Source organism: Sceloporus occidentalis, unplaced genomic scaffold (genome assembly GCF_023333645.1).
Source record: "Sceloporus occidentalis isolate IW3139 unplaced genomic scaffold, rSceOcc1.0.p SCAF_3, whole genome shotgun sequence".
Taxonomy (NCBI): Eukaryota; Metazoa; Chordata; class Lepidosauria; order Squamata; family Phrynosomatidae; genus Sceloporus; species Sceloporus occidentalis.
Window position 1 is genome coordinate 161,736,639 of NW_028316983.1, and position 12,008 is coordinate 161,748,646.

A 12,008-nucleotide genomic window follows, 5' to 3' on the forward strand; every position below is an offset into this window, starting at 1 on the left:
GACTTGAAAATATTTAAGTGAAATGCTTGTTGATGTTAATCTGGTCTGTCTGGTTTAACCATTATCATAAATTGGGTGATCAAAGGTTGACAAAGGTGACTCCAAACAGAATCCAGAACTAATTGACAAGTGGCAAGGACCCTCGATCCTTCACTTAAAGAGATGTAGGTGGGGAACCATGCCTGTTTCAATGAGATATTTTAGTTCCATTTAAAGACAGTTTAATGCGTTAGCGCAATTCTAAACTATTGCTGATGTTAATCGTGACACCATTTTAACTGTCATGACTCCATCCTATGGAATCCTGGGGTTTGCAATTTGCTGTGGTACCAGACCTCTCTGAAAAGGAAGGCTAAATATCTCACTAAACTCCAATTTCCAGAATTCCATATCATTGAGCCATGATAGTTAAAATTGTGTCAAACTATATTAATTCTGCAGTGTAAATGCTGCTCTAGAGGACCAAAGTTTGGGACTCACTGCACTAAACTATAGTTTGGTGAAATGTTTAAATGTGTTCCTAATTATAAATATCCTTAGTCATTAATATTCTTCCTCTATGACATCCAAGACAGCTTATAACATTAATATAAACCACATATTTACAATAAAGTAAACATTAACAACTTTGTTCATCATTAAACTACAAACCCAGAAAATTGCAGTAGCAGCCATACAAGCTTTAAATAAAAATGTCAACAACCCAAAGCCCATTGCCATGTTGCTGGGGGGGGGGGGGGGGGTCTGTCAGTTGTAATTCAAAAAAGTAATATTTCCAAGTTTTACATTACACCTTCTCCAAAAAGCAACCAAAAGGAATGAATCTGGACCTTTTTAAATATGTTACTCCTTCTGTGATGTAGGTACATGGTAGATTGGAACCCAATTTACAGATCACAGGCAACAGTAGAGATCATGTAAGGAAAGATGTATATTGGGGGAATGATATGTAAAATAATTATGATAAAAATGTACCACCACATGACCTTGTGCTTGAGGCTTCAGGGCGCTTCAGAAACACACAAGCAAACAAACAAAAACAAATATAACTAACAAAAATAAATGGGAACATGTTCATCTAGGAAAAACCTGGTGCATGAAAGGACAGGCCTGGTGCAGTGGAGATGGAGGTAAGGTTGGTTGACAGTGGTCCAGATTGTGTAGGTCAGCTGCATATCAGACCCAGGCTAATTTAGAATCTAGTGAATATCTTGCATGTTTACAGATATTCAACAAATTCCAAGTAATGGTCAGTACATCTTAAGAGCACAATCCTAATGAGCGAAGATAGCCAAGCTGAGTTGCCACTCGGCCAGATGAATCCAAAGCCCTTACAACCAATGCTGGCAGTTATTTATGAGTGCACTTCCTTAGGCCTAACTTACTACCAGTATGCAGTATGTCTGGGACTGGTATAACCCAGCTCCCATCTACCCCAACCACCACCAGAAAATAGTTCTGCTGGCACATCCCTGAAATCAACCAGAAGAAGGTTCTTCCAGCAGAAGGGTGCTTCTCTTGTTAAAAGAGGCCTGTGCCTAATCCTTAGCCCCTATTACCAGTGCATCTTTGCGTTAAATGAGATGATACATTAGCCACACCTTTCAAGTGCTGAAAAATGTCAATACCACATGATGGTCTTCAAATGTCGCATCTTATACTTTGCATGTTTTGCTTTGAGATTGGTCACTGGGAGTAAACAAGGGCTTAATTTACAGGTCTTCTTGCTGAAACATGTATCCCCAAAGAAGCATCATTGTGAGAAGTAAAATATATTAACCCAGCATATGCATTCCCTTTTATGTAATCTGAAATTTTGCATTAGGAAAGCACCCACCACCATTTTGAATTTAAATGATAGTTTTATCTACAATTGTCAAGTGCCATCACATGCTCCTGCACTGAGCTTGGGCATTAGAAATATATTGTATGGGACAACACTAGAGAGCCCTGTCTCAAATTAAATCTATTCCTTGTTCTCTTCTGTCACTCTGAAGAGAGTTAGTTTGTCAACTGTCACAGTCCCTGCTGATTAATGGTGGGCTTGTGTCTAGCAAGTCTTGTAAAGGGAGATGAGCAACAGCAAGTAGCCTGAAAATGCCTTCTTTGAAAATGAACTCTAATAAAGGACTTAGAATTCTGGGATCCAATGGCAACAAGGACGGGAATAAATAGGGGGCAGAAGTGCCTAAATAGAGCAGAATTCATTATGAAGGAGCCTGCCCTGTGGTACAGTCCAATTTGTTCAGAAGAAATTGCATGGCAACCAAAAATGGTACTTTGAAAACAATTGCAAAGACAGTGGCAAAGGCACATGAATTCAATTATGACCCTCTCTAAGGGTGGTAAACAAATGAGACAATTATATTTCTATTGCAAAGCTGGACCATAACAATATTCAAAGCTTTTCATGGTGGATTCAAGTTTGTGTCTGTTTCTTTAAAATTGCTAACTGGTCCAAAATAGCAACAATCAAGCTGATCATGTCACAGATTAGTTAACATACCAACATGATGCTGAACTATTTAATGCAATTGCATCCAGACTGGACATGGTGCATTTATCATAATTCATCTCCTTGGCTCTGTTATCTATAATTGCATTACTTTTTCCCTTTCTTTTGGAGCTGAACAGAAGCTCATTACTAAATAATGAGGTATAATCCTATAATGTGAACCTGAGTTCATAGTCAAGATCATCACCTCTCCAAAGGAGATGCTTCTAGAAGCAATGCGATCTTTTAAAAAATGAATGTTTATTCAAGGGATTGGCCAGCAAATCTTTACTGGTGTTTTTGTATATACAATCATGGTCTGAGAACAGGTTATTAGAAACGACTCTTTCAAAAAGATGATCTATATTAAGTCCAGTAGAAGTTACCTCAATTACCCTTTGCAGCAAAAGCAATTGGACCCACACAAAGCTTGAAACAGGTACTTTTTTGGACAAAAGGTTGCAAAGTCCTTCAAATAAAACAACCAGTGACCACAGTGGCTGAGGTTTCTGAGCGCTGCAATTCAAAAATTAACTTTCCCAAGTTATGGTCTCACAGAACTTTAAAAGGTAACAGGCTTTTCATAATAAAGGATCTCCTGCATCAGATGCAAGATGTTTTTCTTGCAGCTGTTGGTTGAATCAGTCTGATCTTAGCTTGACCACTCTGATTGCTGTCAAAATCAGATTTCTTAGCATTGTCTTCATCACATCAATTATACAAGTTAAGTCAATCCAAAGTGGATTTTGCACCCCATTTATTACTACTTGTGGCTTAGAATGCATTAATCTTGTTGCACTAACAGCTTAGTTTTGATCACTCATTCCAGGGACGTAGCCAAGGGGGGGTTCTTGGGGTCCGGACCCCCCTTCCATTAGAAAAATGAATGGTGTGTGCTGCTGCACCGCCGCACTCAAGCCCCATTATAATGGTGGCACTTAGTCTGCCCCCCCTTCCTAAAATCCTAGCTTTGTCCCTGCTCATTCATAAACTTATTCCTGTTATATTTATTATGAAGACACTTTTAAGAAGAATTGGACCATAAAACAATGTTTGGATTGTTTGTGATGGCCTTGAGGTGTGTTTAGACCAAAAGTATCATAATCCTTCAAGAACTCTGACATGAGTACTTGCATTTGCAAAAGCTATCATATGTCTAAAATACACATTTTAGCTAGTTAAATGCCCAATGTGTGCAGCTTAAATGCCTGTTGACTAATTTAGACAACGTTGTGTCCCCTTGTTAAAGGATGCAGTGGTCCTGCAGTTAGGAATAGTGAAGCAGTTTTGATTATACTTGTGGTGTAGCAACATCTACCCTGCACTACAGTTCCCCCTGAATCTCCTAAAGTAACCTACTGCACACCCCCTAAACCAGCATCCTGCTCATAGATGCACTGGAGGATGCTACCTCATCACTACAGCTAAAATAAGACTGTAGCCAAAAGGCCCATTTCTGGCATCATCCTGTTCAGACAAAACATAGCCCAAACCCAAATTTTGGTGCAGACAGTCCAGATGATATCTGGCTTGCTCCACACTGGAACTGGGGTATAACAACATTAACATGGAGCTTAAAAACCTTACCTATTGTTCCAGAGCCCCCAATTTCTATTCTGTGGCAGTTGTCTGCACCGGTGTCCCAGTGGGCACATCTGCCAGCATCATGTGACCATCACTGGGCACCTCATTCTGACCTCAGACGTAAGTGACCCACAGCAGCGGCAAATGTGCCAGGTGGCCCAATGGGACACTTGTGTAGACAACTGCCATGGCTCAGAACAGAGGGTGAGGTAACGGGGCCAGGCTGGCCCTGGACTATCCTGGCCAGTGCAGACAAACCCTCAGTTACCAACCTGGACAGGTTCTGTCCTTGGCATGTGAGCCCCATTTTGCTTTTTTACCTCAAGCTGCAAATTATAGGGGGTCTTCTCTATGAGTTAGTGATAACTTAAGCACTATTAGCCCTATTTCAAATCTTTCCTTTGAATAAACTTGATGAAATGTGGCTAAACAATTACATGATAGCTAAACAATTACATCCTTTCTTAGGCCATGACAGGCATACCTCTGGCCAGGACTAAATGGTTTTCCAGCTTTGGCAATTTTCATAAATGATCTGGATCTGATATATGACAGTCAAATTTTCCAGCACAATACTTTGGAGGCATTTTGGTGTCTTTTTAATATAGTGGTTCAGTTAATTTTGTTAACCTGGTTTTACCAGGTTGCAGGGATGTAATATCTAACTGTCAAGTGGTTCATTTTCTCTTAAAATGAACTCTTGGTCATCATTGGCAATGACCACTCAGCTCTCTGGCTGTTGATGTATGAGGTTCCACAAGGCTTGGATTTATTCTTTTATCATTTATGCTGCTTAACATCTATAATCTAAAGGAAGCTCTTGACAGAAATCATCCAGAGCTTTGCTGATGGGTATCATAAATAAGCCAATACTGTTTCCCTTGAGTTCTATATTTTACTCACTAAGCATTTAAGACCAGCTTTCTCATTTCTTGAGGCTATAGTTTTCTCTGTTCTTGAAACTAACACTGAATGGATGAGCTTAAACAAGCTGAAATTGAATCTAGACAAAATGGAGGTACTGCTGATACAAAACTCTAGCACTGAAGAGGAGCTCATCTTTCTTTTGACAAATGGGTTAATAAAATCCCTATCTTATCAAGAAATGCATCTGGAACCACTTTGCTGCTGGATAGAAAGCTACAAGCACTTGCCAAGCACACTGTTTATGAAGCTATGTTGATCCATGGCCAAGATTCCCCACTGGGAGAACTATGTGTCTACTGCAACTACATCTCCTGTTGCTACTTCCCTCAACTCTTCTTGAAAACCATGTGGCAATGGCAATGTCTAGGTTGTGAGAGAATCAGTGGAGCTTTGTCCAACTATTCTTTAGCAGGACATGCTGTGACAGGCATCAGCAGAGATGTCCAGGGTCCCTTGGACATCCCTGCAGGTAACATCCTTGTAACAGGTCCATCTAAAAGAAAATAGTGGAACATTTTGCTGCTAATCCTTAAAAAACAATAGTCTAGTTTGAGATCGCTTTAACTGCCCTGGCTCAGTGCTAGGTTAGGGAATTCTGGGAATTCTAGTTTGTCAAGGCACCAGAACTCTCTGACAGAGAAGGCTAAATGTCTCACAAAACTACAGCTCCCAGAATTCCCTGGCATGGACCCAGGGCAATTATTATTATTATTTAAATTAAAGCTGTTTCAAAGTAGATTATTTCTGCACTGTGTTTTGGCCCTCTGACAACCTGGAAATGACCATGTTGGGGGAGCTGCATGGATTACACAGTGGGTCTGGGGTCATTGCATGTTCTGAACAGAATTCTGATGTACACAAAGACTAAAAATGTGAGTTGTGATGTCATCAATCAGGCTCATAATATTACTTGATCTACCAAATTTCTAGTATTTCAGAGAATGAAACACTGAATATCATTCATACCCAGATCTCTTACATTTGCTGTGTTTTCATTCACTTGGTAACATTGCCTTCTTTGGAGACCTAAACCTTATTTCTGGATATTCAGCTGAAGTTACTGCAATGCTAGACATTTGGGACTGAAGGAAAAATTAACTGGGATGGGGGAGAATGATTAATTGGGGGGGGGGGAGGTGGGATCATTGAGTCCCTTATATTTTGCATAATGAATTCACAGGACAGTTCCAGATCAACTATGCTAAGAATTTCAACCAGCACCCACTCTTTAAAATTCTTTATAACCAAAGCACAAGAGAAAAAGATGTCAAGATTGCCTCACAATGCCTTAGTATATTTGTTTGCTACTACAGAAGCCCTCAGAATTGCATAATTAAGCAGCACAACGTTTACTCACTCCATTCAAAATGACTCACCTGACCATAATTCCAGCTCCTGGATCTTATATTTTCAGAGTCTCCATAGAAAATAACCCCAAGGTCATTCAGGACATATTCTTGTCTTTCTCTTTCATCATCCAGAAACACGGGGTCCTCTGTATCAGAATTTTGTTAATTAAAGTGTGTTAATGCATACATAATACTTATAAAAGATGTCAGGATTTCAGAATGCTAGATGATAAGACAATAAGGAAAAGTCTGTCTTTTTTTCATCTAGCATACGAAAAGGATATCCATTTTCCCCACACACAATACCCTGTAACTAGAAACCAAGCACATTTCAAATTTTAAAAAAAGGTGGTGGGGGGGTGGCAACTTCCAACTATTTTGAAGAGGATCTATAAAGCATGATTAAAATGTCATCTCTTATCAAGCATTTTATGATTCTGCATTGCTAGGTTGAAACGTCTGAGTGTCATGATGCAATTAGGCAGCCGTGTAACAGATCAAAGATAGATTTCAGAACTTCTTAAGCATCATGGAGAGCAACTTAGTGTCAAAGCATTTAAAGGTAAAACCTGTGCTGGGCTTCACAAAAATTTTTATAACTATTTAGATCAGAAGTAATATAAAAACGAGATAATTCTGTTGAAAGAATATACATACTGAGTGTTAGGCTTGAGAAGCAGGAAATCAAGTATAGTTTATGTTCCTGGTTTAAAGGGGGATTGTGTTTAAAGTTTATTGCTTTAGTTTTGTGTAAGGGGAGAGTGTAGGTGGGATGGGGAGTGGGTACTATGTAATTTGGTATAGTTTAGAATAGGTTTTCAGTTTAGTGAAGGATTGTGTTATGTGTGTTATATGTGTATCTGAGTCATATTTCTTTTTCATTTGTATTTTTTATGTTGTAAAAGTTAACTATTTTTTTAACTGAGAAAAAAACTGTTTAAGGGCACCATGGCCATTTATTTATGTAAGGTAAACTTCTAACAAGCTATTCAAATGATGTGATTATTAAGGATGGATTCCCAAAGGATGAACAGACATGCTTTGTGAGAGGTGGTTCTTTTTTTGGCTATTACTAGGCCAGAAGTGGGGAACCTGTGGCCTGTCAAATGTTGTTGAACTCCAACTCCCATCAGCCTGGAGAGCATGGCCAATGGGCAAGAATTCTGAGAGTTCCTGCCCAACAGTATCCAGAGTGAGCCAGGCTCATCATCATTATTTTGAAACACAAATAAGGGTGCATGTCAGGAGTGGAATTGTGGGCCACATTAAGTCCCCCAGGGTATGTGAAGGATTTTCACTATGTTTTGGCCCCTGGGCCATTTTAGGCCCAGGAATGACCTTTTTCTAAAGCAGCAAGAGGCTGCCAGTCACCTCCTGTTCCAAAAAAAGAGAAAAGAAAAGAAAAGGAGAACTCTCCTGGACGTAAAATGGCCTGTAGAAACCCCAAAACATTGCAGAACTGATCCCACATACCTAGAAGGCATGGGGGATGTTGTTTTTATTTTTTGTGAGGAGTTTGATGATAGAGGGATCAGCCTTCCAAGTCTGCACCGGGGGGTAATGTTGTCCCCTAATCTTCCACAATTGCCCTGTTTTATATCTACACTACCATTTATTTCCAATGAGAAACTGAAGTGAGTTATCCCCCATCATCCCAGAAGATTATTCTGATGATCTTTGATTTTGCTTGCAAATAACAGCAGCGGAACAGTCACGAAAAAGAGGCTGAGCATTCATTGTTTACTCATGCATCGGCCTGGTGACCAGGATGGCTCCAGTTTCTTCTTTGAATGAGAATCATTCCTGTACCAGCCCTAGACATTTTCTTTAAAAACTCTACTCTTTCTTTTATTCCATTTCAGCTAGATGAGAACAAACAAAGCTTCAGATATCTAGACACCAATGCACAGAGTTTGAGTAACAAACAAGATGACCTTGAAGTCCTAGTGCAGGAAGGCAAATATGACTTCATAGACATAATGGTGACCTGGTGGGATGATTCCCATGATTATATTAATAAATTGATGGGTATAACCTATTCAAAAAGAATAACTAATTATGCAAAATGTACTGTGTTCAGTCCTGGGAGCCCCATTTTAAGAATGATATAGACAAATTGGAGCAGGTTCAGAGAAGGACAACAAGAACTGGCTTCATCATCAGGCAAAGATATTAAAAATCATATAGGAGAAAACAAATCTCCTGTATGATTTTTAACATCTTTGCCTGATGAAGAAGCCAGTGGAGCTTTGAGAGCTTGCAACATGTATTTTGTGCATTCTGACTGGCCAATAAAGTTATTACTGTTTTGTAGATTTTGGGTGTTATTGTATCAGAACATGGCTAAGTTATGATTTTGAACACAACTCCCAGAATTCCCCATCCAGTATGGCCGTTGAGAGTCCAAAAAGTAACTTTCCCCAGTTCTGAAGTCCATAAGTATTGTTGTTCAAATAAGTAACTTTTCCAGGGTCTGCCAACCAGAGAGTACTGGCCACAGCCCAGCCAGGATAATGAATACATATCTGGTATGCAGAACAATAAATAATTTGGGTTTCCAAAGTTATTGCATATTTTATAATGTAATGCCTATTCTAGTCACATGGTTCTCATCACCACCCTCAAAAGTAAGAGATCTACATGCTGCACATGTGCCTTACCAGTGCACCAGGGGTTGAATAGTATGTAGGTATCCGTGGCTGGGTTTCGTCTCGTCCTGAGAATGCCAATTGGAGTCAAGACTGCAATGTACATGCGGAACTTTCCCACGACGCAGTTTGCAGCTGGCATGATATTTAGGGCTACTGAGTGCCCACCACTGTGAGTGATCTTTGCACCCCACTGCCCACTTTGCAGCTCTTGAACCAAAGGGACTTGGATGTATGTGCCTTTGTTTTGCTGTGGGTATCGCCCTGCAAATAAATAAATAAATAAATAAGAAAGAAAGAACAGAAAAAGGGCAATTGATCTGTGCATGAGGGCAGGAGGTGAATAATTGTATTTTGTTGGGTGAGTCTTGGGCAAGTCACACTCTGTCAGACTTAGGGGAAGGCAATAGCAAACCCCCTCTAAACAAATCTGACCAAGAAAACTCCATGATAGGGTTGCCTTAGGGTTGCCATAAGTCAGGAATGACTTGAAACTACACGACAACAACAAGCTGGCATAAGGCACCTTCCTGTGGTCCTATTAGCCCAGTTTTGTCCCAGTAAGAATAACCTAGACAGTATAAATCCTAGAAAGATGCAATAAAGGATTGAGTTATTTCACTTTTTTTAGCAAAAGATACTCCTGCAGAATCATATCTGCAGAACCCAAACCTTGTCAGTGATAATTGTATCAGGAGCTTAAATTTGTCACCAATAAAATCTTGGGTTGGCCATGCCATTCCATTTTACATTTTAGTTTCTAAAGCTCAGGTGATTTAGTGCAGGAAACTGTCCAAGTAACCTAGAATATTTGGGCCACATGGCAGAAAGGAGACTTTCAAAAGAAAAGAAAAAAGAAAAGAAAAGGCAAATCAATAGGACATTTGGAAAGATACAATAAAAGGACACTTCAGAAGGGTGCTTCAAAGGGAATAAAGTGTAGAGAGATACACTAAAGAGGCAACCAAGATGAGAGGCTGGTGGCTGCTAACAATTGGATCTGCGAGCTGAATGCAGAATCGTTCTTTGAACTGTGGCTAGGCTTGACCTTTCCTCTTGCTACAGCAGGTGCTGAGTTTCAGCTCTGATACAGCAGAACAGCAAACCAAGCCCAGAAGAAAAGCCAAGAACGAAAGAAACTGAAATGCCAAAAGATTTTTGAAAATCAATTTGCTGAACATGACTATTTGAAATATCACCCGTCCCTATTTTGGGAGAGGGGTGAAGGATGTATTTAGAATCTCTTCTAAGCTTTGCCTATGGAGCCACTTTTGACATTGCTGATTTATTAATGCCTACACAGGCGACACATGAAAATTCTGGCACAGATGATAGACACTCTTCATAGGTACAGCTCCCATTCTCCTGACTAGTTTCCCTCAGAAAGGCACCCGGTATTTTCAAAATAGCAAATCCCCAAATTCACAGCAATATTTTTCTCTTCCCTCTTCCCCTTAATGATTATTATTATTATTATTATTATTATTATTATGCTTTATTTATATAGTGCTGTAGATTTACACATCGCTGTACATACAAACAATTTAAATGATAATGTAAGGGTTAATCCTTCCAGCAATGAAATATCTCTTTAAATTATTTGTGGAGCTTTTTCTCACAAATTGCATTTGGTTTTGTTTGTTTTTTTAATGAGCATATATTACGAAAAGGAAAGGAAAACCTTAAAGAACCCAAATGATTAGAAACCCAGTATCCTTAAAATGATGAGAGAGAGAGAGAGAGAGAGATATTGCGAGAGAGAGAGAGAGAGAGAGAGAGAGAGAGAGAGAGAGAGAGAGCTGTACAGCTATTACATACTATTATTATGTGGTGCAATTGGGTGTGTGTTAGCATGTGTGTTTCATTTTGCTTGCTTGCCTATTTATGGGACACTTCAAGAAGAACAAAAGACAGTTTGAGCTGTCTGTGATTTGGGGAGCATATGGCATATATGGATACACACACACACCATACATCTATACCTTACTATTATTGTGTGGTGTAATTGTGTGTTTGCATGTGTGTTACTTTTACTTGCTTGCATATTTTGGGAGCATATACATGAGTATATACAGTAAGTTATTTTTGGTTGCAATTTTAGGTCAATTCCCTGTATTTTGGGGGCTGGTGCTGCCTGCTGTATTCGTCCTCCCCAAAACTACTACAGTTAGGTCTGTTGTATTACCAACAAGATGTTTCCTCTAATGTTCAACCCAGATTTGCTTTCCTGTGACTTAAATCCATTAGGCCCAGGCCTGACCTCTGAAGCAGCAGAAAATAAAGTCTGCCCACATTTCTATGGAAGAAGCCTTCAGGCATCTGAAGAGTGTCATCATATCCACACCTCTCTTCTTTTATCCAGGCTAAATATACCCACTTCTTTCAGACTTTCCTCCTAGAACTTATTTTCCAAAGCTTGGATCATCTTTGAGGCACATCTGTGAATCTTTTCCAATTTGTTTAATTCAAGACTGAAAAACGTGTAGTCTTCCAAAGTTTGCTAGACTGCAGTTCTCAGAAGCCCCTAGCCTGAACATCTAATGATAAGAGTTTATGGGAGCTTCAGTCCAACAACAGCTGGAGGGCCACATTTTGCCTGTTACTAGCCTATATACTGAAGAGCCAGTAAGGCGTAGTAGTTTGAGTGTTAGACTACAACTGGAGACCAGGATTCAATTTCTAGCTTGGCCATGAAACCCACTGGATGACCATGGGCAAGTCACATGCTCTCGCCCTCAAGGGAAGGCAATAGCAAACCCGCTTTGAAGAAATCTTGCCAAAAAAATCCCATGATAAGTTCATTTTAGGGTTGCCATGAGCTAGAAACAACTTGAAGGCACACAAAAACAACAACAGCAACAACAACAAAGCCCATATACTGTATATACTCATATATAAATCTAGAAAGTTAAGTAAAAAATTGACCCCAAAAAACTTAGTCGACTTATCTACTCTTATTTTTTTATAAACAGGAACTACCCCCTGGTGAAATGTAAGAATGTTGTC

General features: G+C 39.5%; 1 protein-coding gene across 1 annotated transcript in view; it reads right to left on the reverse strand.

Moving 5' to 3' along the window:
* Positions 1-12,008, reverse strand: part of F13A1 (coagulation factor XIII A chain) — a 110,136-nt gene that overhangs the window by 60,804 nt on the left and 37,324 nt on the right. The window contains exons 4-5 of the mRNA XM_089516681.1: positions 9,015-9,266; positions 6,382-6,500 (exon numbers count right to left, since the gene is read on the reverse strand). Coding sequence (XP_089372807.1) covers positions 6,382-6,500; positions 9,015-9,266 — 371 coding nt within the window. The remainder of the gene's footprint in view (positions 1-6,381; positions 6,501-9,014; positions 9,267-12,008) is intronic.